This window comes from Pristis pectinata, chromosome 1, assembly GCF_009764475.1.
Source record: "Pristis pectinata isolate sPriPec2 chromosome 1, sPriPec2.1.pri, whole genome shotgun sequence".
In the NCBI taxonomy this organism is placed as follows: Eukaryota; Metazoa; Chordata; class Chondrichthyes; order Rhinopristiformes; family Pristidae; genus Pristis; species Pristis pectinata.
The window spans coordinates 149,419,029-149,446,149 of record NC_067405.1 but is presented as its reverse complement, the minus strand read 5'-3'; the positions used below and the strand labels follow the sequence as shown (position 1 = coordinate 149,446,149).

Here is a 27,121-nt window from a genome sequence, read left to right as displayed (position 1 = left end):
GCTGTGCCGTACATGTCCCTACCTTAGAAATTACTAGGCTTACCCATAGTCCTCTATTTTTCTAAGCTCCATGTACCTATCCAAAAATCTCTTAAAAGACCCTATCGTATCCAGAAGTGTTTAAAATTAGGAGGGACATAGATAAGGTGGACGATAATTGTCTTTTCCCCAGGGTTGGGGAAATCCAAAATTAGGGGGCATAGGTTTAGGGTGAGAGGGGAAAGATTTAAAAGAGACTTTAGGGGCAACTTTTTCATACAGACGGTGGTGAGTATATGGAATGAGCTGCCAGAGGAAGTGGGTGAGGCAGGTACAATAGTATCATTTAAGAAGCACTTGGATAGGTACAAGGAGGGGTGAGGCTTGGAGGGATATGGGCTGATTGCAGGAAATTCGGACTACCTGGGTGGGCACCATGGTTGGCATGGACTGGTTGGGCCGAAGGGCCTGTATCTGTGCTGTATTACTCTTTGACTCTGAGTCCGGAAAGTCAGCCTGTTCATCACCAACCAAATGCCAAACATGCCAGATTAACAGAGTGTTACTGTAAATCTAATTTCTGTTGGGAAATCATCACCTCACCCAAAATACAGTGGGAACATGATGCCGCTATCAGGCAGATCGGGTAAGTCCTGAGGAAGAACCCAGTCAATTTCCTGATGAGCAGGACTTCCAGTGGATATGGGCACAAACAGTTCAAATGTGCAAAACATGTTTTATGCCTGATTTATACTTGAAGACAGGCACAAGTATTTTTTTTAATCCAATTTCTAGATTATCGTAATTAAAACAGAAAATACTGGAAACACTCAGCAGGTCAGGCACAATCTGCAGAGTATAAAACAGATTAACATTTCAATCAATGACATTTAACAGTACTGACAAAAGATCATTGACCTCAAATATTAATTCTGTTTCTTACTCCACAGACGCTTCAGAACACCCAGAATGATCAAACCAGAAGAAATGAGTATGCCCATACCAGCCAGAGGATGAAATTGATGGCAAGTACAGTGGGGACACCTCCGAACGACAGCCCCTGAAGGACAGTGCTACGGGATCGCGCACTGTAACAATGTTCCACTGTTTCATTGGCCAGAGAGTCGAGGAAGTTCAGGATGCCCAGGTTATGTCCAGGTTTGTTGCTTAGAGCTTGTGAGGAATGTTGGAGCATGGAGCCGTCCATCTAAAGTACGCTGTCAATGTCACAAGCTGGCGTACCTGTGGAGAGGGCAAACACCACAAAGGAAAGCAAGGTAAAGGTTTCATGCAGAGTCAATACAGAATGTGGGTGAGACTGGGCAGCAAAACTAGTACAGAAAGACAGAAATGTACAGCACAGAAGTGGGTCCTTTCATTCCACCTCATCAATGCTCACCATGATGCTTATCCACATTAATCCCTTTTGCCTGCATTAGGCCTGTATCCCTCTATGCCTTTCCAAACCGAGTACCTATGCAAATGCCTTTTAAATGTTGTAATTGTATCTGCCTCCACCACCTCCTCTGGCAGCTTGTTCAAGATAACTACCATCTTCTGCATGAAAAACTTCTCTCTCAGATCTCACCTTGAATGTGCCCCCTAGTTCTTGGATCTCCTATCCAGGAAAACTTAGACTATCTATCCTATATATGCCCATCATAATTTTATAAACCTCTAAAGGGTCACCCCTCAGCCTCCTATGGTCCAGTGAGAATAAACCCAGCCTATCCAATATCTCCTTATAACAAAAGCCCTCCATTCCAGGCAACTTCTTGGTCAATCACTTAGAACATTGAATAGTACAGCCCACAATATCTGTGCCGGCCATGATGCCAATCTCAACACATCTTTTGCACTCTCTCTATTGCTATCACATCCTTCCTACAGAGTAACAACTGGAACTATACACAATACCTCAAGTGCAGTTTAACCAATGTTTTGTACAGCTCCAGCTTGACATCCCAACTCTTATAGTCAATGCCTCAGCCTATAAAGGCAAGCATACCAAATGCCTTCTTCACTACCATATCCACCTGTGTAGCCACTTTTAGCACACCATGGACTTGCACTCCAAGGTCCCTCTGTATATCAATGCTCCTAAGGTCCCTGCCATTTACTCTTTACATCCTACCTGAATTTGACTTCCCAAAGTGCTTTAACTGCTCCTAACGTGTTGGTTTCTATCCCTGACAATTCTTTGTGTCTTTCTCACAATTTGCTAACCCATCTATTTTGTATCATCATTAAATATGGCTACACTACTCTCAGTTCCTTTATCCAATTCTTTAATATAGGTTGTAAATAGTCAAGGCCCCAGCACTGATCTCTGTGGCACCTCATAAGTTACTGATTACCAATTCAAAAATGATCCAATATGCCAATTTTATTTAGATTTTTAGATATTTATTTATTAGTCACATGTACATCAAAACATGCAGTGAAATGCGTCTTTTTGCATTACTGAGAATGTGTTGGGGGCAGCCCACAAGTGTTGCCACGCTTCTGGCGCCAACATAGCATACCCACAAGTTCCTAACCTGTACTTCTTTGGAGTGCGGGAGGAAACCGGAGCACCCGGAGGAAACCCACGCAGACACGGGGAGAATGTACAAACTCCTTACAGGCAGCGGCAGAATAGAATCGGGTTGCTGGCACTGTAATAGCATCGTGCTAACCGCTACAATCCCCTATCCGTGTCAATATATTACCCGCCAGCCTGTGCACTCTTATGCAATCACCTTTTATGTGCCATTTTACTGAATGCCTTCTTCAAATCTATTTCTTTTTCTATCTTTTTATTAGTTTTCAAATTAATACAGATTAATATATAACATCAATGTTTATACCTGTAATACAAAGAGATCAGGAGAACAATCATGGCATGGATAATCATAAAGAACAATAAAATATAAAAAAAATCTGTAGATCCCACGATCTCTTAGTAAATGAATATAATATAAGGGAAAGGAAAGAAAAAGATTTATTATATATATATAAAAGAAAAGAAAGAAAAAAATCCCCAAATCAATAAGAAAAATTATAAACAATATATCAAACCAAACTAAAGAGAAAAATTTCAAAAAAAAAAGAAAAAAAAGACTGGACTGAAATTTTTCAGTAGAAACAGAGCAATATTATGTCATCAACTCCATTCCTCTAAATTAGAAAGTTATTGAAAGGGGATCTATATCATGTGAAAATATTGAATAAATGGACTCCAAATATCTTCAAATTTAAGCGAAGGATCAACAGTACCACTCCTAATTTTTCCAAGTTTAAACATGATATAGTTTGAGAGAACATTGAAAAGTAGTAGGGGGTATTGGATCCCTCCATTTAAGCAAAATAGATCATTTGGCCATTAATGTGACAAAGGCAATCATACGGTTAGCGGAAGCAGATAAATGGCCAGACTCTATCTTTGGTAATCCAAAAATTGCAGTGATAGGGTGAGGTTGTAAATCAATGTTCAATACAGTTGAGATAATGTTAAAAATGTCTTTCCAATATTTTTCCAACAGAGGCCATTACAGAGACTTGGCTGTCACAAGGACAGGAATAGCTGCTGAATATTCTGGAGTTCAGATGCTTCAGAAGGGATAGGGACGGAGGAAAAATAGGTGGGGGAGTGAATCAGGGGCAATATCACAGCTGTAGAAAGGGAGGACATCCTGGAGAGATCATCTGCTGAGTCAGTGTGGGTGGAAGTTAGAAACAGGAAGGGAGCAATCACTCTATTGGGATTATTCTACAAACCCCCTAATAGCAACAGAGACACTGAGGAACAGATCGGGAGGCAGATTTTGGAGAAGGCTGATTAGGGACAGTCAGCATGGCTTTGTGAGGAGCAGATTGTACCTCACAAGCCTGATTGAATTCTTTGAGGATGTGACAAAGCACATTGATGAAGGTAGAGCAGTGGATGTGGTGTACATGGATTTTAGTAAGGTGTTTGATAAGGTTCCTCATGGAAGGCTCATTCAGAAAGTCAGGAGGCATGGAATCTGGGGAAACTTGGCTGTGTGGATTCAGCATTGGCTCACCCATAGAAGACAGGGTGTGGTTGTAGATGGAGTGTATTGTGCCTGGAGGTTGGTGACCAGTGGTGTTCCATAAGGATCTGTTCTGGGACCCCTGCTCTTTGTGATTTTTATCAATGATTTGGATGAGGATGTGGAAGGGTGGGTTAGTAAGTTTGCTGATGACATGAAGGTTGGTGGTGTTGTGGGTAGTGTAGAAGGTTGCTGTAGATTACGACAGGACATTGATAGGATGCAAACCTGGGCTGAGAAGTGGCAGATGGAGTTCAACCCGGTGGTGTGAAGTAATACACTTGGGGTCCAAGTCCATAGATCACTCAAGGTTGCCATGCAGGTTGATAGGGTTGTTAAAAAGGCGTATGGTGTGTTGGCCTTCATTGGTTGGGGTGTTGAGTTCAAGAGCCACGAGGTAATGTTGCAGCTTTATAGAACTCACCCGGAAGCGCGCGGGCGATTTAAAAGTTGAAGGTTCGCCTTCAAGTTTTCTTTCCAGCGACGAGAGAGCGGAGATTGCCGGAAAATAACGAGTTTTTTTTTCTCTTTCTAGCGTTCGGGACAGCGGCGAGTGACTGCGCAGGCGCGTGACGTCACCCGGAAGCGCGCGGGCGATTTAAAAGTTGAAGGTTCGCCTTCAAGTTTTCTTTCCAGCGACGAGAGAGCGGAGATTGCCGGAAAATAACGAGTTTTTTTTTCTCTTTCTAGCGTTCGGGACAGCGGCGAGTGACTGCGCAGGCACGTGACGTCACCCGGAAGCGCGCGGGCGATTTAAAAGTTGAAGGTTCGCCTTCAAGTTTTCTTTCCAGCGACGAGAGAGCGGAGATTGCCGGAAAATAACGAGTTTTTTTTCTCTTTCTAGCGTTCGGGACAGCGGCGAGTGACTGCGCAGGCGCGTGACGTCACCCGGAAGCGCGCGGGCGATTTAAAAAGCAGACGAGCATATCTAGCAGGCAGCGTCGGAGCGGGCAGCTGAGTGAGAGGGAGCAGAGTGGGTTCGGCTTTGGCTCAACGGGCTTCGGCGAGAGCGGGAAAGAGGCGAGATTATAGAGAGGGGTGAGTTATTAGTTTAGTTTAGTGTTGAGCTCAGTGATATTCAGCAGTATGCATCTGGGATTAGTGTTGTGTTTGGAGTGTCAGATGTGGGGCCCCTGGGAGACGACCAGACTCCCTGATAACTACATCTGCGCAAAGTGCACCGAGATGCGGCTCCTCAAGGAACGGATTGAGAGTCTGGAGCAGCAGCTGGATGACCTTCGGTTGGTTAGGGAGAGCGAGCAGGAGATAGACAGGAGTTATAAAGATTATGTAGACAGCACCTCAGTGGCAGTCCCCCTCAAAAACCGATATCTCATTTTAGATTCGGTTGGAGAGGATGACTTCATAGAGGAAGACCTCAGCAGCCAGGACCTTGGCACCGTGTCTGATACTGTGGTCCAGCAGAGGAAGAGACATGCAGTGGTTATTGGGGATTCGATAGTAAGGGGTACGGATAGGAGATTCTGCGATAGCGATAATGAGTCTCGGATGGTGTGTTGCCTCCCTGGTGCCAGGGTACGGGATATCACAGACCGTGTCGAGAATATTCTGAGGGGGGAGGGTGAGCAGCCAGAAATCTTGGTACATGTAGGTACCAATGATGTAGGTAGGAAAAGAGAAGAGGTCCTGAAGGAGGAATACAAGGCATTAGGGAGAAGGTTGAAAAGTAGGACCTCAAGGGTAGTAATCTCAGGACTACTACCCGTGTCGCGTATCAATGACAGGAAGAATAGAAAGCTCTGGCAGTTAAATGCGTGGCTGAGTGACTGGTGCAAGGGGCAGGGCTTCAGATTCTTGGATACCTGGGACCTTTTTTGGGGGAGGCAAGACCTATTTGCTAAGGATGGGTTGCATCTAAACTCCAAAGGGTCCAATATCCTGGCGGGAATGTTTAATTTAGTTGTAGGGGAGGGTTTAAACTGATCTGGCAGGGGGATGGTAACCAGGATGCTAGGTTACAAGATGCTAAGGTGAGGGAGAAAGTGTATAGAAACGAATCCATTGAGGATGGCAAGAATGACAGGCAGGTGATAAGTCAGGATAATTTACTGAATAATAGAAGTAAAACAAATCCGGATGTTAGGATACAGAATGTTAGGATCGGGGATGAGGATGTTCGGATACCGAATGTTAGGATAGGGGATGAGGTCTACACGAACATGTCTAAGATAGTAGGTAGCGAAGATAGTAAGAAGGATGGACAGGTAGAAAGTCAGGATAATCTGCTGATCAATAGAGGTACAATAAAATCAATAGCAGATACCAGTCTAAACATACTATATTTAAATGCACGTAGCATCAGGAATAAAGTAGATGACCTAGTGGCACAACTACAGGTTAATAAATATGACATCGTTGCAATCACTGAGTCGTGGCTTCATGATGGATGTGATTGGGAACTGAATGTCAAGGGGTATACAGTATATAGGAAGGATAGGAGGGTAGGCAGAGGGGGAGGTGTGGCCATGATGGTTAGTAGCGATATAAAATCAATAGAAAGGAAGGACATTGGGTCAGAGGAGGTGGAATCCTTATGGGTGGAGCTGAGAAATAGCAAGGGTAAAAGAACAATAATAGCAGTCATATATAGGCCCCCGAACAGCAGTCAGGAAGTGGACCATAAGTTGCAGATTGAGATAGAAAAAGCATGTCAGAGTGACAATGTGAAGATAATTATGGGGGATTTTAACATGAAGGTGGACTGGGAAATGCAGCAAGGCGGTAGTACTCAGGAGAGTGAGTTTGTGGAATGTCTAAGGGATGTTTTTCTGGAGCAACTTATTGAGGAGCCCACCAGGGGATCGGCTGTTTTGGATTGGGTGCTGTGTAGTGAACCCGAGGTGATTAGGGAACTAAAGGTAAAGGAACCACTGGGAACAAGTGATCACAATATGATTGAGTTTAGTTTCAAGTTTGAGAAGGAGAAGCTGATAACTGGTGTATCGATATTTCAGTGGAATAAGGGAAATTACAAAGGTATGAGAGATGAGTTGGCCCAAATTGATTGGAGGAGTAAGTTAGCTGGAGGGACGGCAGAGGAAAAATGGAAGAAATTTCTACAGGAAATAAGGACAATGCAGGACAGATATATTCCAAGAAAAAAGAAGGTTTTGAATGGAAAAAAGGCACAGATGTGGATAACGAGGGAGGTGAAGGATAAAATAAAAGCAAAAGGGGCGGCGTACAAAGTAGCAAAAATTAGTGGGAAAACAGAAGATTGGAACGATTTTAAAAATCTGCAGAGAGAAACTAAGAAGGTCATTAGGAAAGCAAAGATGAGTTACGAAAGGAAGCTGGCGGACAACATTCGGAAGGATTCTAAGAGTTTTTTTAAATACATAAGGAATAAAAGAGAGACACGGGTTGACATAGGACCAATTGATAACGGTGCAGGAGGTATTATAATGGTTGATAGTGAGATGGCAAGGGAATTGAATGAATATTTTGCATCGGTCTTCACCGTGGAGGACATAAGCAATGTGCCCATTAGTCAGGAGTCTCACGAATTGGAGCTGAGTTCAATTGAGATTAATAGGGAGAAGGTGCTTGGAAAACTAAAGGGGCTTAAGGCTGATAAGTCTCCCGGACCGGATGAGGTGCATCCCCGGGTTCTGAAGGAGGTGGCTGTGGAGATAGCGGAGGCGTTGGCGATTATTTTTCAGGAATCGATAGATTCTGGCATGGTTCCGGAGGACTGGAGGGTAGCGAATGTAGTTCCGTTGTATAAGAAAGGTGGGAGGCAGCACAAAGGCAATTACAGACCTATTAGTCTGACGTCAGTGGTGGGAAAATTATTGGAGTCTATCCTCAAGGAGGAGGTTACCGAATACCTAGAGGCGCAAGGCAAGATAGGACCTAGTCAACATGGTTTTGTGAAGGGGAGGTCCTGTCTGACCAACCTATTGGAGTTTTTTGAAGAAATCACAGGTAGGGTGGATAAGGGAGAGGCGGTAGATGTTGTGTATTTAGACTTTCAAAAGGCCTTCGATAAGGTGCCTCACAAGAGACTGATTAATAAGATGAGAGGTCATGGAATTATGGGCAGGGTAGCAAAATGGGTGGAGAATTGGCTGGTTGGCAGGAAGCAAAGGGTGGAAATAAAAGGATCTCGTTCTGGTTGGTTACCGGTTACTAGTGGTGTGCCGCAGGGGTCGGTGTTGGGGCCTCTCCTTTTTACCTTGTACATCAATGATTTGGATGATGGAATAAATGGTTGTGTGGCTAAGTTTGCGGATGACACCAAGATAAGTGGAGGAGTAGGGAGCATAGAGGAAATAGAAAGAATGCAGAGGGACCTAGACAGTTTAGGAGAATGGGCAAGGAAATGGCAGATGAGATTCAATGTTGAGAAATGTGCAGTTGTACACTTTGGAAGTAGAAATAAGCGGGTAGATTATTATCTAGAAGGAGAGAAGATTGATAGTGCGGTAGTACAAAGGGACTTGGGGGTACTCATACAAGATACCTTAAAAGTTAACCACCAGGTTGGATCGGTGGTTAAGAAAGCGAATGCTATGTTGGCATTCATCTCGAGAGGTATAGTGTATAAAAGTAAGGAAGTGTTGATGAGGCTCTACGGGGCGCTAGTGAGGCCTCATTTGGAATACTGTGCGCAGTTTTGGGCCCCGCATCTTAGGAAGGATGTGCTGACGTTGGAGAGGGTTCAGAGGAGATTTACGAGAATGATTCCAGGAATGAAAGGGCTTAAGTATGATGAGCGTTTGTCGGCTCTTGGACTGTACTCGCTGGAGTACAGAAGGATGAGAGGGGACCTCGTAGCGACATTTAAAATGTTGACAGGTAAGGATAGAGTAGATGTGGCTAGGCTGTTTCCCTTGGTGGGCGTGTCCAGGACCAGAGGGCACAATCTTAGAATTAGAGGGTACAGTTTCAAGACAGAGATGAGGAGAAGTTTCTTTACCCAGAGGGTGGTGAAATTGTGGAACTCCTTGCCACGCACAGCAGTGGAGGCCAGATCAGTGGGGGTATTCAAGGAGGAGATAGACAGATATCTAAATAGTCAGGGTATCAAGGGATATGGGGATAAGGCTGGCAAATGGGATTAGAATAGTTTTTTTTTCTCTCTCTTTTTTTCCCACCCCATTTCTTTTTCCCTTTTCCTTGGAGCAGACTCGATGGGCCGAATGGCCTGCTTCTGCTCCCTTATCTTGTGATCTTGTGATCTTGTGAACTCTGGTTAGACCACACTTGGAGTATTGTGTTCAGTTCTGGTCGCGTCATTATAGGAAGGATGTGGAAGCTTTAGAAAGTGTGCAGAGGAGATTTACCAGGATGTTGCCTGGATTGGAGAGCATGTCTTATGAGGATAGTTTGGGTGAGCTAGGGCTTTTCCCTTTGGAGAGAAGGAGGATAAGAGATGACTTGATAGAGGTCTACAAGATGATAAGAGGCATGGATCAAGTGGACAGTCAGAGACTTTTTCCCAGGGTGAAAATGGCTAACACGAGAGGTCATCATTTTAAGGTAACTGGAGCAAGGTATAAGGGGCATGTCAGAGGCAAGTGTTTTTTTTTAATACACAGAGAGTGGTAGGTATGTGGAACACACTGCCAGCAGAGGTTGTGGGGGCAGATACATTAGGGACATCTAAGAGACTCTTAAATAGCCACATGAATGATAGAAAAATGGAGGGCTATATGGGAGGGAAGGGTTAGATAGAGCAGGATAAAATGTCAGCACAACTTCATGGGCCTGTACTATGCTGTAATGTTCTATGTTCAAATATTGAGGCAAATGGAGGGAGTACCACAGTAAAATTGGTTTCGGAGTGATACTTTGGAATGAGGAGGGAGCAGAGCCATGCAATCAGTCTGGGAATAATACACTGGTAGGGGAAGACAGAATTATAGAGTTATAGAGTTATATAGCACAGAAACAGGCTCTTCAACCCATCACATCCATGCCGACCGTTGTAGCTATTTATGCTAATCCAATGTGTCAGCAATTAGTATTTGTCTTCTACTTGTTGGCAATTCAAGTGCTCATCCAGATCCAGTTTAGGATTGCTACAGGCCAATGTGCATACAGTGGGGCAGTGGGTTTAGGTTAGGATTGATACCAAGAGCTTCAGGGCAAGAGGGTGATTAGAGCTAGGTCATGGACAGAAAATGGAGGCATTGGGCTTCTTCTACGTTTTGACAAAAGCTTATCAGCCAAAAGCACTCTCTCTGTTTTGCCAACCTCAAGTGCCTAGTACTCAAAGCATTTCCGGTTGTTATTTTAGTTTGGTTTAAATCTATTCTGCACCTCAGAGAAAGAACTCTGCCACCATTATCTGGTCTGACATGGAGGAGACTTCATAAAACAGTACAAGAACAGTCCATTTGGCCCACAACGTCTGTGCCAACCATGACGCCAAATTAAACTAATGCCATCTGCCTGCACGTCATCCATCTCCCTCCATTCGCTGCCTGTTCCTGTGCCTCAGACGTCACGATCATATCTGCTTCTATCACCTCCCCTGACAGCCCATTCCCAGCACTCACCACTCTCTGTGTAAAAGACTTGCCTCACACACCTCCTTTAAACATTCCCCCTCTCACCTTAAAGCTATGCCCACTAATACTTGGCATTTCCACCCTGGGAAAAAGATTCCAATGATCTATCCTATCTATGCCTCTCATAATTTTATAAACTTTTATCAGGTCTCCCCTCAGCCTCTGAGGCACCAGACAAAACAACCCAAGTTTGTCCAAACTCAGGCAAGGTAGTGCAGCAGTTAGCATAACACTATTACAGTGTCAGCAACTCAGGTTCAATTCCCGCCGCTGTCTGTGAGGAGTTTGCACGTTCTCCCCGTGTCTGCGTGGGTTTCCTTGGGGTGCTCCGGTTTCCTCCCACATTCCAAAGATGTACGTATTAGGAAGTTGTGGGCATGCTATGTTGGCGCCAGAAGCGTGGCGACACTTGCAGGCTGCCCCCAGAACACTCTACGCAAAAGATGCATTTCACTGTGTGTTTCGATGTACATGTGACTAATAAAGATATCTTATCTCTTTATAGCTCCACACCTAAAGCTGGAAGCTTGACTCTTACCTGCACCGTGAAATGGCTGAGCAGGTCACACAGTTCAGGCAAAGTTAGAAATGAGCAGCTAACTCCAGGTCTGGTCAACAATGTCTGTATACCATGAACAAAAATAATAAAAGGTTAGTTGTTGGCACCAGAGCATTGTGGATAACAGGGCAGTGAGATTAGTTTGGAACCATCATCAGGGATTGGGCTGAGAATAAAGCAGTGAAATTACTTTGAGATTGATATTGGGACAGGCAGAGAGCAGAGCAATATGATTTGACACACACCCACAAATGAACATTCTAAAATAAACAACCTCCTGGCTATATTTTTGAGACAACTAAGACTTTCCTCATGATTTAAAAAAGGCACAGATTTTCATAGAGAATGTGGGAGGTGTCTGGGAACTTTGCAAACTAAGCAACAACCTTGATACACCAATTAACAAATATTAGACACAGAGCTAAGAACTGGTCAGACTGCTGGAAAAGCAGTAAGGCAACATCCATCCAAACAGGGAATAATTTCAGTCAGGCAGGAAGTGGGCAATGAAAGAAGCACCTGAAGATTGGCAGTATGGTTCAATCTAACCTGACAGAACAAGATTGCCTTAGCTTCAAGGCTCCACTTTGCTCCCATCGTTATGACAAGTCCAGCTTCTCCACACTGAAGCTACATAGTGATGATGGGGCACATCTGTACATTTGGAAAGGCAAGTGCAGATCAGGGATAGTCAGCATGGCTTTGTGTGGAGGAAATCCTATCTCACTAATTTTTTTAAGAGGTACCGACAGGTGACCCCTGCATTACAGCTGTTTGAGTAACAGAAATTCGCCTTTACAGAATTCACAATTGTTACCAAATATATTTGAGATATAGAATAAAATTTACTCTCGTGGAATTTGTGGAAAAAGGTAAATAAATAAACACAAAATTTATTGTTTTTCAACGCACGTTTCTTGATGCATGTACAGATGACTTAGCTTCACGTTATGAAAAATCACAATATGGACTGTTTTCTAGTTATATAACCTCCACCTCCCTGGTAACGCAAGGGTTCACCTACAGGAGGACTGATAAAGGCAGGGCAGTGGACATCATCTTCATGTACTTTAGTAAGGCATTTGACAAGGTCTCACACAGTACGCTGGTCCAGAAGTCCAAGGCACATGGGATTCAAAGTCAGCTGCAAAATTGGATCCAAACTTGCCTTAGTGATAGGAGGCAGTGTAGTGGTGAAAGGGTGTTTTACTGATTGGAAGTCTGCGACCAGTGGTGTACTGCAAGGACAAGTGTGAGGCAATGCATTTTGGGAAGTCAAATAGGGGTAGGATATAAAACCAGTAAATGGTAAGGTGCTGAGGAATGTTGATGAACAGAGAGATCTTGGGGTTCCAATCCATAGTTCCCTGAAAATGTCAACACAGGTCGATAGGGTAGTGAAAAGGGCATACTGTATAGAAGCTTGCCTTCATAGATCGGGGCTTGGAATATAAGAGTTGGGATGTTATGCTGTAACTTCACAAAACACCTGTTAGGCCACACTTAGAGTATTGCAGTTCTGGTCACCATACTGTAGGAAAGATGTGATTGCCCTGGAGAAGGTGCAGAGGAGATTCATCAGGATGTTGCCTGGACTGGAATACTTTAGTTGTGGGGAGAGATTGGATAGGATGGGCTTGTTTTTCCAGGAGTGAAGGAGCTTGAGGGTTGACCTGAGAAAGATGTATAATGAGATAGAAAGGGTAGATAGTCAGAATCTTCCTTTCCCAGTAGTGATATCAAAATCAAGTGATCACTGGTTTATGGTGAGAAGAAGGGGGCTTAAAGGGGATTTGTGTGAAAGGTTTTTTTCTGCACGCAGAAAGTGGTTGATATCTGGAACGCTACCAGAGGTGGTGGTGGAATCAGATATAATCACTAAATTTAAGAGACATCTAGAGAGGCACTTAAATAGGAAAGGCTAAGAAGGATGTGAACCTAATGTGGATGAGCAAAAGGTCACCGAAGGACCTTTTCTGTGCTGTACAACTCTATGACAGGCTGACAGACCACTGCTAATATCAAGCCAGAGTCAGCATCAACAGGAAACCACTGGCTGTCATGTCCAGATGCTAAGGCATCATTGCAGCTCAGAGCTAATTGGTAAGCCTTAACCTGCTCCTCTTGTGCTCCACTTCCTTTGTCCACCGAGTAAATGGTACATGTGTTCAAGTGAAAAGCTGTCTGCCCCCCAGCTCCACACACTAATGACTACCACCACATTAATCTTCTATTAACAATAACTATTCATAGCCGATCAAAGCCAATAGCTACCCTACCCAGGGACGCTGTAAGCATTTTGGGACCTGGATCAGATCTAACAATGCTTGACTGTTTCAGATGCCATTATTTATGTAAATCAACACTTCCTCCATTCTCTGGAAGTGTGCAGAATAAACGCTGATGTTTCAGGCGCAGCACTATTCTGATGCAGAGTTCCTGACCTGAAACATTAACTATTTCCCTTTTCACAGATGCTGCCTGAGCTGCTGAGTATTTCTAGCACTTTCTGTTTTTATTTCAGGTTTCCATCATCTACAGTTCTTTTTGATTTTCAATTACCACAGAATAATCTGTCTCTTCTTCCTAGGCATTGACGTTTCCGCTCCAGTTCTATGAATTCGGAGGTGATTGATGAGGCCAATGTACATAAGACACAGTTGTAGAATAAAGCCAATTGCCCCCTCAAGCCTATTCTGCCATTTGAGAAGATCATAGCTGATTTAATCTTGGTTCCACACCATTTTCCCACTCACTTCGCATACTCCTCAGCTCCCTTGTAGCTCAAAGGTCTGTCAATCTCTCCCTTGAATATATTTCATGACTCCACCTCCAGAGGTCTCTGGGAGTAGCGAATTCCAAAGATTCATACCTCTCAGAGAAGAAGTTCCTCCTTATCTCCATTTAAAATAGCTGAAAACATTGAAAAACTATTTCCCCTAGCTCTGCAGGAGAAACATCCTCTCAGCATCCACCCTGTCAATCCTCCTCAATGTAGGAACACAGACTCTGCCATGGGTGGAGTGGGAGATGCTTCACCTGTAACCAGGTGGGTAGTTGGAGAGGTGGCATATTTGGTGTACTTCTTCCACCATTTACGCTGAGCTTCTGTATGCCTCCCACACCTGGACAAGGTTCTCAGTGCCAACCCGAACACTCCTGTACTTTTGAGTGGTTGAGGGCCAGAGATTCTCAGAAGTTGGGGTCAAGTTGCATTTTTCTAAGAAGACAAGAACATCTATGAATCTGCCTGGTAATCTCTTCCCATAAGTTGGAACCAAGTCTCTGTTTCAATGGAACCGAGTGAAACCAGACTGTGCTTAGGTCCTCAATGCTGGGGATGTTGGTAGAGGACACTAGTTCACATCCTTCCAGCGGATTTGGAGAATTTTGCAGGGATGATGTCGTTGGTATCTTCAATATTTGAGGTGTCTTCTGCAAGTAGTCCAAGTTTCAGATGCAGACAGAAAGACAGACAGGAATTATTGCTCTTCAGTAGATCATGAGCTTTGTGCCAGATTTTAGGCCATAGAGTCATACAGCACAGAACAGGCCCTTTAGTCTACCATATCTAGGCTAACTATCAGGTGCCTATTTATACTGGAGTCACAGAGTAATACAGCATGAAAACAGGCCCTTTGGCCCAACTGGTCCATGCTGACCACAGCAACCTCAGCTAGTCCCAGCTGCCCACGTTCGGCCCATAACCCTCCAAGCCCCTCCCCTCCATGTACCGATCTAAATGCCTCTTAAATGTTGCAATTGTACCCGCCTCAACCACTTCCTCTGGCAGCTCATTCCATACACTCACCACCCTCTGTGTAAAGAAGCTATCTCTCAAGTCTCTTTTAAATCTCTCCCCTCTTATCTTGTGTCTGTGCCCTCTAATTTTGAACTCCCCAACCCTGGGGAGAAAACTATGACCATCCACCTTATCCATACACCTCGTGACTTTATAAACTTCTATGACGTCACCCCTCATTCTCCTACATTCTAAGGAATAAAGATCCAGCCTGGCCAACCTCTCCCTATGACTCAGGCCCTCTAGTCCAGGCAGCATCCTCGTAAATCTCTTCTGCACCCTCTCCAACTTGACGATGTCTTTCCTATGACAGGGTGACAAAAACTGTACACAATACTCCAAGTGCGGCCTCACCAACGACTTATATAATTGCAACATTATGTCCCTACTCCTAAACTCAATGCCCTGACTGATGAAGGCCAGCGTGCTAAATGCCTTCTTCACCACTGTCTACTTGCGCAGTTGCTTTCAGTGAACTGTGCACTTGTATTCCCAGGTCCCTCTGTTCCACAACACTCGTCAGTGCCCTGCCATTCACTGTACAAGTCCTACCCTGGTTTGACTGTCCAAAATGCATCACCTCACACTTATCTAAGTTGAAATCCATTTGCCATTCCTCAGCCCATCTCCCTAACTGATTAAGATCTCTTTGCAATTCATTGTAACCTGCTTCACTATCAACAAGACCCCCTAATTTAGTATCATCAACAAACTTGCTAATTGTGCCATGTATATTCATATCCAAATCGTTTACATACATAATGAATAACAGAGGTCCCAACATTGACCCCTGGGGCACCCCAATGGTCACAGGCCTCCAGTCAGAGAATCGACCTTCAACCATCACCCTCTGCTTCCTATCATCGAGCCAATTCTGAATCCACCTCGCTAGCTCCCCCTGAATCCCATGGACCTAACCTTCCAGATCAACCTGTCATGTGGGACCTTGCCAAAGGCCTTATTAAAGTCCATATAAGCAACATCCACTGCCCTACCTTCATCTATCCCCTTAGTTACCTCTTTGAAAAACTCCAAAAGATTCGTCGGACATGACCTCCCATGCACAAAACCTTGCTGACTATTCCTGATCAGGCCTTGACTATCCAAGTGATGGTAGATCTTGTCCCTCAGAATTCCCTCCAGTCATTTCCCTACAACTGAAGTCAGGATCACCGGCCTGTAGTTCCCTGGCCTGTCCTTGCTCCCCTTCTTGAACAATGTAATGGCATTAGCCACCCAAATCAATCACCCAAAGTAATCCCATTTACCAGCACTTGGTTCATAGTCTTCTAGGCCTTGGTGATTCAAGTGGTCATCCTGAGCTTCCAACTCTCTTTTCCTCAGCAGCATAATGCTGGTATACTGAAGGTAATGGTGAATTTCACCATTGATGGCTGTCTCCTCTGAAAGTGGATCCCAACATTGCAAAGCAGTCCCTGTTTTCCGATATATCGATGTCCAGGGCATCACCACCCTGGGTAAGATATGGTTGGCAGGAGATGGCCTACTCAAAGAACAAGGCAGTGGATGCGCCATCTTTTGGAAAGGCAAAGCAGAACACAAATGTCACATACACTGTTTTAAAATGCCTGATCCACAAGCAAGGGGACAAAGCAGCACCAAGCAAATGGAGCCAATTGGCAACAACTCAAACTGGAACTGGGCACTTTAATTTCTGCCCAGATCATTGAGACTAATATGCTGATAATGGAGTTTTACTGACTGGTGCAACAATTATGTAACTCAGGGAATTCACCCAACCAATCACAAGACCACACCCAAACATGTCAATCACACTCTGCAGATGAAGATCCATTTGCCTCGAGTCATTTACCATGAAGTGTCAATAGTGATTTATGTGGGAATATTTAAACCACAAACTGCAGACTAAAACACCCAGGGATCAACAACTAAATTCCCTTTGTTCTCTCCACTCTTAAACCTTCTCTACGTTCAGTTTCTCACTGTTCTCTATCCTGATAAAATGTCATCGAGCTGAAATGTTAAATCTGTTCCTCTTTCTACAGATGTTCTCTGACCTGCTGAGTATTTCCAGCATTTTCTGGTTTTATTTTAAATTTCCAGCATCTGAAGTCTTTTGTTTCTCTAGCTTATAAACTGGCCACAGGTGGCTGGGAATCCGAAGACGCTTTCCTGTGGCTGATCCAAGACATAGTACATGGAACAAAGAGGGTGTGTCTGCTCAAATCCCTTATACTACACAGCTTCCATTTCTAGAGTTTTCAAATGAACAGGAAGGAGCTCCATGGGGCGACCAGAATTGAATGCAATTCTCCAGGTGTGGACTAACCAAAGTTTTATAAAGCTGCAACATAACTTCCTGACTCTTGAACTCAGTGCTTCGACTAATAAAGGCAAGAATGCCATAGGCCTTCATTACCACCCTATCAACCTGTGCAGCCACTTTCAGGAGATATGGACACGGACCCCAAGATCTCTCAGTACATCAATGCTGTTAAGGGGTCTGCCATTAACTGCAAATTGTCCCTTTACATTTGATCTCCCAAAATGTAGAAGATTGCCAAAGGATACAGCGGGATATAGATCAATTGCTGATATAGAACATAGAACAGTACAGCATTGGGCAGGCCATTCAGCCCACAACATTGTGCCGATCTTGATGCCAACTTATACTAAATGTCCTCTTCCTGTGTATCATCCATATCCCTCCATTCCCTTCATATTCATCTGTCTACCTAAAGGCCTCTTAAATTCCACCAAACTGCCTGCTTCCACTACTACCCCGGTAACCCATTCCAGGCACCTACCACTTTCTGCATAAAAAAATTACTCCTCACATCACCTTTAAACTTCCTCCCTCTAATCTTAAAAGTATGTCCTCTAGCATCTGACATTTCTAGCCAGGCAGGATTAAATTCCATCTGCCATTTCTCCGTCCATATCTGCAACTGATTTATATCCTGCTGTATCCTTTGGCCATCTTCTACACTATCCACAATGCCACAAATCTTTGTATCATCTGCGAACTTACTAACCCACCCATCCACATTTTCATCCAAGTCACTTATATCACAAACAGCAGAGGTTCCAGTACAGATCCCCACAGAACACCACTAGTTACAGACCTTCAGCCAACTACCTTCTGTCTTCTATGGGCAAGCAAATTCCAAATCCAAACAGCCAGGTCACCATAGATCCCATGCATCTCAATCTTCTGGATAAGCCTACCATGAGGGACCTTGTCAAATGTTTTACTGAAATCATGTAGGCGATATCCACAGCTCTACCTTCATCAATCATCTTCGTCAACTCCTCGAAAAACTCAGTTTAGTACAACATAACTTGCCCTGCTTAAGCCATGCTGAGTGTCCCTAATTAGGCCATGGTTTTCCAAATGCTCATAAATCCTATCCATAAGAATCCTCTCCAATAGCTTACCTACCATTGATGTAAGACTCACTGGTGTATAGATTCCAAGCTTATCCCTATTTCCCTTCTTGAATAACAGAACAATACTAGCTACTCACCAGTTTTCCGGGACCTCACCTGTGGTTAGAGAGGACATGAAGATCTTGGTCAAGGCCCCAGCAATCTCACTTCTTGCCTCTCTCAATAACCTAGGGTATATCCCATAGTCCGTAGGGTCTTATCCAGCTTAACATTCTTCAAGAGCCAACACTATCTCTTTCTTTATCTCAAAATGCCCTAGCATTTTAGAACCTCCACACTGTTCTCTATGTTCTTTTCCTTGGTAAATACCGACACAAAGTACTCACTTAGGACCTCACCAATGTCCTCTGCTTCCAAGCACAGGTTCCCTCCTTTATCTTTGAATGGTCCTACCCTTTCCCTTGTTATCCTCATGCTTTTGATGTATGTATAGAATGTCCTGGGATTCTCTTTAATCCTTCTTGCCAAGGACTTTTCATGGCCCCTCCTGGCTCTCCTAATTCCCTTCTTGAGTTCTTTTCTGGCTTCTTTATAATCTTCAAGGGCCCTGTTTAATTTTAGCTTCCTAAACCTTACATACACTCCTTTTTCTTGACTAAATTCACCACATCTCTTATAATCCAAGATTCCCTTACCTTGCCATCCTTGTCCTTCCTTCTTACTGGAAAACACCTGTCCTGCACTCTGTGCAGTTGGTCTTTGAACACCCTCCACATGTCAGACGTGGACTTGCTCAAAAATAGCTGTTCCCAATTAACTCTCCCTAGTTCCTGCCTAATACTCTCATAATTTTCCCTGACCCAATTTAATACTCTCCTGCGAGGTCCATACTTATGCTTATTCATAGCTATCTTAAAAATTAAGGAGCTGTGATCATTGTTACATGTTAGCACTATTAACACATAAATGTTGTTAAGGGTCCTGCCATTAACTGCATACATTTCTCTTGCATTTGACTTCTCCAACTGCAATACCTCACACTTACTCAGATTAAACTCCATCTGCCATTTCTCTTCCCACATCTGTAATTGATCTACGTCCTGCTGTATCCTTTGATAGCCCTCTACACTGTCCACAATTCCACCAATATTTCTGTCATCTACAAACTTACAAACCCACCTATCTACATTTTCATTCAAATCATTTTTATACATCACAAAGAACAGAGGCCCCAGCACCGATACATAGTAGTCACAGACCTCCAGCCAAAATAACACCCTTCCACCACAATCCTCTGTCACTCAGGACAATGTATCAGCAGGAAACTGTGGTGCCCAGTGATGTACTCCAAGGTCACTGCAAAGACCAATGATGGATACCCAAGGATGAAATGTGATCTGTTGCCCTGCAATGCTCTGAAAGCATCTTGTCATGGGAAGAGATGCCATTCTGTGCACCCAAAGCTGAAGTCATTTCAGAACCACAAAGGTGAACGGTAGCTGTAATGGCCTAGTCAACATTCCAGAATGATAGGGAACAATCTCTTTCACTCCAAAAAACAAAATTCAGCACAATTCTGACAAAACTTGCATTATGCAATTGAATTTTTAAGCAATAATTTCTCTCTGTACAAACAAACAAGCCTTATCTAGCCCTTTAGATTCACTTAAGAGGACAAAGGGAACATTGGCTTAATGTCTAATTCTAAAAGACAGCGTCTTAGTGCAATACCCAATCAGAAAACGCTCCAATAGGGCAGTGGCCTCTCAGTGATCCCCCCTACAACAGTGCAGTGCAGCCTCTGTACTGGCCCTCCAACAATGCAGAGCTCCCCTCATGCTGCCAATCTGACAGTGGAGCACAACTTCAATACCCTCTCTGACAGTGGATGAACACCATCGATTGTTCTTCCACAGAACATAAAATATAGGACAGTACAACACAGAACCAGGCCTTTCCGCCCACCATGTCTGCGCCAACCATGATGCCAATCTAAATTAATCTCATCTGCCTGCACGTGGTCTGTGTCCCTTTATTCCCTGCCTGTTCATGTGTCTGTGTAAATGCCTCTTAAACTTTGCTGTTGTATCTGCTTCTACCACCTCCACTGCAGCGAATTCCAGACACGTACCACTCTGTGTTAAAAAAAAACTTGCTTCAAATATCTCCTTTAAACTTTCCCCCTCCCACATTAAAGCTATGCCCTCTAGTACTCGACAGTTCCACCCTCCAAAAGAGACTCTACCCTATCTATGCCTCTCATAATTTCATAAACTTATATTAGGTCACCCCTCAGCTACCAACACTCCAAACAAAGCAATCCAAGTTTATCCAAACTCTCCTTATAGCTAACACTCTCTAATCCAGGCAGCATCCTGGTGAACCTCTTCTGCATTCTCTCCAAAGCCTCCACATCCTTCCTGTAATGTCTTGACGAGGAACTGCACACAATACTCCAAGTGTAGCCTTACTAAAGTCAAATACAGCTGCAACATGACGTTCCAACTTTTATGCTCCTCACCCCGACCGATTAAGGCAAGCAAGCCATACACAGTTTGGTGCTCCCGCAGTACAGCCCCTTCTACAGTGCAGCACTCACAATACTGCCCCTCTAACAGTGTGGCTCTCCTTCAGTACTGCCCATCCCACAGTGCAGAACATATTGGGTGTTACCCCTCCCATAATGCAGCACTCTTCCAGAACTGCCCCTCTGACAGTGTGGCTTTCCCTCAGTAGTCACCCTCTGACAGTGTGGCACTCCCTCAGTAGTGCCCCTCTGACGGTGTGGCACACCCTCAGCAGTGCCCCTCCTGCACTGTGGCTCTCCCTCAGCAGTGCCCCTCCTGCACTGTGGCTCTCCCTCAGCAGTGCCCATCCTGCACTGGGGCTCACCCTCAGCAGTGCCCCTCCTGCACTGGGGCTCTCCCTCAGCAGTGCCCCTCCTGCACTGGGGTTCACCCTCAGCAGTGCCCCTCCTGCACTGTGGCTCTCCCTCAGCAGTGCCCCTTTTTTTAATAATAAACGTTTACTCCCTAAGAGCACTACAAAAGACAACCAGTGTTAATACAGGGCATCTAATACAGAAAAGAAGAAACTACGCAACGACATACTACGATAGAGAATGCAACTAATACTAATGAAACACACACGCGACGCTGCACCCGTTAACGCGACATGTGACACTTCAAATAAGAATCGCGTTCGTACTGTCCACGACACATGCGATCCCCTGAGGGGCCCACCGAGTGCGGAACTTGGCTAGTCAGCAGTGCCCCTCCTGCACTGTGGCTCTCCCTCAGCAGTGCCCCTCCTGCACTGTGGCTCTCCCTCAGTAGTGCCCCTCCTGCAGTGTGGCTCTCCCTCAGCAGTGCCCCTCCTGCAGTGTGGCACTCCCTCAATGCTGCCACTCTGACATTGTGGCTCTCCCTCAGTAGTGTCCCTCTGACATTTTGGCTCTCCCTCAGTAGTGGCCCACTGACAGTGTGGCTCTCCCTCAGTAGTGCCCCTCCTGCAGTGTGGCTCTCCCTCAGTAGTGCCCATCTGACAGTGTGGCTCTCCCTCAGTAGAGCCCCTCTGACAGTGTGGCTCTCCCCTAATAGTGCCCCTCTGACAGTGTGGCTCTCCCTCAATAGTGCCCCTCTGACAGTGTGGCTCTCCCTCAATAGTGCCCCTCCTGCAGTGGGGCTCTCCCTCAGTAGTGCCCCTCCTGCAGTGTGGCTCTCCCTCAGTAGTGCCCCTCTGACAGTGTGGCTCTCCCTCAATGCTACCCCACTGACAGTGTGGCACTCCCTCAGTAGTGCCCCTCTGTGGCTCTCCCTCAGCAGTGCCCCTCCTGCAGTGTGGCTCTCCCTCAGTAGTGCCCCTCCTGCAGTGTGGGTCTCCCTCAGTAGTGTCCTTCTGACATTTTGGCTCTCCCTCAGTAGTGGCCCAATGACAGTGTGGCTCCTCCTCAGTAGTGGCGCACTGACAGTGTGGCTCTCCCTTTAGTGGCCCTCCAGCAGTGTGGCTCTCCCTCTACTGCCCATCTGACAGTGTGGCTCTCCCTCAGTAGTGCCCCTCCTGCAGTGTGGCTCTCCCTCAGTAGTGCCCCTCTGACAGTGTGGCTCTCCCTCAATGCTGCCCCTCTGACAGTGTGGCTCTCCCTCAGTAGTGCCCCTCCTGCAGTGTGGCTCTCCCTCAGTAGTGCCCCTTTTTTTTAATAATAAACGTTTATTCACTAAAAGCACTACAAAAGACAACCGGTGTCAATACACGACATCTAATACAGAAAAGAAGAAACTAAACAACGACATACTACGGTAAAGAATGCAAACTAATACTGAAGAAACACTCACGCGATGCTACACCCGTTCACGCAGCACACGACACTTCAAATAAGAATCACGTTCGTACCGTCCACGACACAGCTAGGGTGCGGAACCTAGCTACAGTGCCCGCGGAAACCACGTGCTCCCTCTCTAAACGCACCCACACGCACACGTAAGCGCAGAAGACAGGCAGGCAGGCCGACCTGCTGGTACCCTCGGCGGCCCGCTGCCGCGTCCCGTGGATGGCCAGCTTGGCCAGGCCCAGCAGGAGACCAACCAGGAGATCTGCAGCGCGCCCTGCGCCGCACCGGGTGCCCATAGACCAACAGCGATGGGCTGAAGTGCAACCAGAACTTCAGCAGCAGCCCCCGCAGGTACTCGAAGAGGGGCTGCAACCTCTCGCACTCCGCGTAAGCGTGGTACACCATCTCCTCCCGGCCGCAGAAGTGACAGGCGGCCGGGGTGTCGGTGAACCGGCTCAAAAATCAGTTGCACGGCCCGGCCCGGTGCAACACCATCCACCCCGGGTCCCCGATGTACAGCGGGAGGACTCCCGCGTAGAGAGACCACTACCAGGGACAGCCCTCAGTAGTGCCCCTCTGACAGTGTGGCACTCAATCAGCAGTGCCCCTCCTGCAGTGTGGCTCTCCCTCAGCAGTGCCCCTCTGACAGTGTGGCTCCCTCAATGCTGCCCCTCTGACAGTTTGGCTCTCCCTCAGCAGTGGCCCTCTGACAGTGTGGCTCTCCCTCAGTAGTGGCCCTCCGACAGAGTGGCTCTCCCTCAGCAGTGCCCCTCCTGCAGTGTGGCTCTCCCTCAGCAGTGCCCCTCCTGCAGTGTGGCTCTCCCTCAGTACTGCCCCTCTGACAGTGTGGCTCTCCCTCAGCAGTGCCCCTCCTGCAGTGTGGCTCTCCCTCAGTAGTGCCCCTCTGACAGTGTGGCTCTCCCTCAGTAGTGCCCCTCTGACAGTGTGGCTCTCCCTCAGCAGTGCCCCTCCTGTAGTGTGGCACTCCCTCAATGCTGCCCCTCTGACATTGTGGCTCTCCCTCAGTAGTGTCCGTCTGACATTTTGGCTCTCCCTCAGTAGTGGCCCACTGACAGTGTGGCTCTCCCTCAGCAGTGCCCCTCCTGCAGTGTGGCTCTCCCTCAGCAGTGCCCCTCTGACAGTGTGGCTCTCCCTCAGCAGTGCCTCAACAGTGTGGCTCTCCCTCAGCAGTGCCCCTCCTGCAGTGTAGCACTCCCTCAATGCTGCCCCTCTGACATAGTGGCTCTCCAGTAGTGTCCCTCTGACATTTTGGCTCTCCCTCAGTAGTGGCCCTCTGACAGTGTGGCTCTCCCTCAGTAGTGGCCCTCCTGCAGTGTGGCTCTCCCTCAGCAGTGCCCCTCCTGCAGTGTGGCTTTCCCTCAGCAGTGCCCCTCTGACAGTGTGGCTCTCCTTCAGCAGTGTTGCTGACAGTGTGGCTCTCCCTCAGCAGTGCCCCTCCTGCAGTGTGGCACTCCCTCAATGCTGCCCCTCTGACATTGTGGCTCTCCCTCAGTAGTGTCCCTCTGACATTTTGGCTCTCCCTCAGTAGTGGCCCTCTGACAGTGTGGCTCTCCCTCAGTAGTGGCCCTCCTGCAGTGTGGCTCTCCCTCAGTAGTGCCCATCTGACAGTGTGGCTCTCCCTCAGCAGTGCCCCTCCTGCAGTGTGGCTCTCCCTCAGCAGTGCCGCTCCTGCAGTGTGGCTCTCCCTCAGCAGTGCCCCTCCTGAACTGTGGCTCTCCCTCAGCAGTGCCCCTCCTGCAGTGTGGCTCTCCCTCAGCAGTGCCCCTCCTGCAGTGTGGCTCACCCTCAGCAGTGCCCCTCCTGCAGTGTGGCTCTCCCTCAGCAGTGCCCCTCCTGCAGTGTGGCTCTCCCTCAGCAGTGCCCCTCATGCAGTGTGGCTCTCCCTCAGCAGTGCCCCTCCTGCAGTGTGGCTCTCCCTCAGTAGTGCCCCTCTGACAGTGTGGCACTCCCTCAGCAGTGTTGCTGACTGTGGCTCTCCCTCAGCAGTGCCCCTCCTGCAGTGTGGCACTCCCTCAATGCTGCCCCTCGGACATTGTGACTCTCCCTCAGTAGTGTCCCTCTGACATTTTGGCTCTCCCTCAGTAGTGGCCCTCTGACAGTGTGGCTCTCCCTCAGTAGTGGCCCTCCTGCAGTGTGGCTCTCCCTCAGTAGTTCCCCTCCTGCAGTGTGGCTCTGTGGCTCTCCCTCAGTAGTGCCCCTCCTGCAGTGTGGCTCCCTCAATGCTGCCCCTCCGACAGTGTGGCACTCCTTCAGTAGTGCCCCTCCTGGAGTGTGGCTCTCCCTCAGCAGTGCCCCTCCTGCAGTGTGGCTCTCCCTCAGCAGTGCCGCTCCTGCAGTGTGGCTCTCCCACAGCAGAGCCCCTCCTGTAGTGTGGCACTCCCTCAATGCTGCCCCTCTGAGATTGTGGCTCTCCCTCAGTAGGGTCCCTCTGACATTTTGGCTCTCCCTCAGTAGTGGCCCTCTGACAGTGTGGCTCTCCCTCAGTAGTGGCCCTCCTGCAGTGTGGCTCTCCCTCCCTCGTGCCGCTCCCTCATCGTCGCTCTCCCTCAGTAGTGCCCATCCTGCAGAGTGGCCTTCCCTCGGTAGTGACCCTGCTGCAGAGTGGCTCACCCTCGGCAGTGCTCCCATGACAATGTGGCCCTCCCTCAGTAGTGCCCATCTGACAGTGTGGCTCTGCCTCAGTAGTGCCCCCTGACAGTGTGGCACTCCCTCAGTAGTGCCCCTCTGACAGTGTGGCTCTCCCCCAATGCTGCCCCTATGACAGTGAGGCTCTCCCTCAGCAGTGCCCCTCCTGCACTGTGGCTCTCCCTCAGCAGTGCCCCTCCTGCACTGGGGCACTCCCTCAGCAGTGCCACTCCAGCACTGTGGCTCTCCCTCAGCAGTGCCCCTCCTGCACTGGGGCTCACCCTCAGCAGTGCCCCTCCTGCAGTGTGGCTCTCCCTCAGCAGTGCCCATCTTGCAGTGTGGCTCTCCCTCAATAGTGCCCCTCTGACAGTGTGGCTCTCCCTCATTAGTGCCCCTCCTGCAGTGTGGCTCTCCCTCAGCAGTGCCACTCCAGCACTGTGGCTCACCCTCAGCAGTGCCCCTCCTGCACTGTGGCTCTCCCTCAGCAGTGCCCCTCCTGCACTGGGGCACTCCCTCAGCAGTGCCTCTCCTGCACTGGGGCACTACCTCAGCAGTGCCCCTCCTGCACTGTGGCTCTCCCTCAGCAGTGCCCCTCCTGCACTGGGGCTCTCCCTCAGCAGTGCCCCTCATGCAGTGTGGCTCTCCCTCAGCAGAGCCCCTCCTGTAGTGTGGCACTCCGTCAATGCTGCTCCTCGGACATTGTGGCTCTCCCTCAGTAGTGTCCCTCTGACATTTTGGCTCTCCCTCAGTAGTGGCCCTCTGACAGTGTGGCTCTCCCTCAGTAGTGGCCCTCCTGCAGTGTGGCTCTCCCTCAGTAGTTCCCCTCCTGCAGTGTGGCTCTGTGGCTCTCCCTCAGTAGTGCCCCTCCTGCAGTGTGGCTCCCTCAATGCTGCCCCTCTGACAGTGTGGCACTCCTTCAGTAGTGCCCCTCCTGGAGTGTGGCTCTCCCTCAGCAGTGCCCCTCCTGCAGTGTGGCTCTCCCTCAGCAGTGCCCCTCCTGCAGTGTGGCTCTCCCTCAGCAGTGCCCCTCCTGCAGTGCGGCTCTCCCTCAATGCTGCCCCTCTGAGATTGTGGCTCTCCCTCAGTAGAGTCCCTCTGACAGTGTGGCTCTCCCTCAGTAGTGCCCCTCTGACAGTGTGGCTCTCCCTCAGTAGTGCCCCTCTGACAGTGTGGCTCTCCCTCAGTAGTGCCCCTCTGACAGTGTGGCTCTCCCTCAATGCTGCCCCTCTGACAGTGTGGCTCTCCCTCAGTAGTGCTCCTCTGACAGTGTGGCTCTCCCTCCCTAGTGCCATCCTTTATCGTGGCTCTCCCTCGGTAGTGCCCCTCCTGCAGAGTGGCCTTCCCTCGGTAGTGCCCCTCCTGCAGTGGCTCTCCCTCGGCAGTACTCCCGTGACAATGTGGCCCTCCCTCAGTAGTGCCCCTCTGACAGTGTGGCTCTCCCTCAGTAGTGCCCCTCTGACAGTGTGGCTCTCCCTCAGTAGTGCCCCTCCTGCAGTGTGGATCTCCTTCAGTAGTGCCCCTCCTGCAATGTGGATCTCCCGCAATGCTGCCCCTCTGACAGTGTTGCACTCCCTCAGTTTTGGCCCTCCTGCAGTGTGGCTCTCCCTCCCTAGTGCCCCTCCTTCATCGTGGCTCTCCCTCGGTAGTGCCCCTCCTGCAGAGTGGCCTTCCCTCGGTAGTGCCCCTGCTGCAGAGTGGCTCACCCTCGGCAGTGCTCCCGTGACAATGTGGCCCTCCCTCAGTAGTGCCCGTCCAACAGTGTGGCTCTCCCTCAGTTGTGCCCCTCTGACAGTGTGGCTCTCCTTCAGTGGTGCCCCTCCTGCAGTGTGGATCTCCCTC

The 27,121-nt window shown here is 47.8% G+C and overlaps 1 protein-coding gene across 3 annotated transcripts in view; it reads right to left on the bottom strand.

Annotated features, from left to right (window-relative positions):
- tmem63c (transmembrane protein 63C) overlaps positions 1 to 27,121 on the bottom strand; it is a 191,297-nt gene that overhangs the window by 116,975 nt on the left and 47,201 nt on the right. For all 3 annotated transcript variants that reach the window (XM_052030866.1, XM_052030877.1, XM_052030855.1), the window contains exons 2-3: positions 11,112 to 11,195; positions 983 to 1,221 (exon numbers count right to left, since the gene is read on the bottom strand). In XM_052030866.1, the coding sequence (XP_051886826.1) occupies positions 983 to 1,186 (204 nt within the window). In that variant the 5' untranslated portion in view covers positions 1,187 to 1,221; positions 11,112 to 11,195. The remainder of the gene's footprint in view (positions 1 to 982; positions 1,222 to 11,111; positions 11,196 to 27,121) is intronic.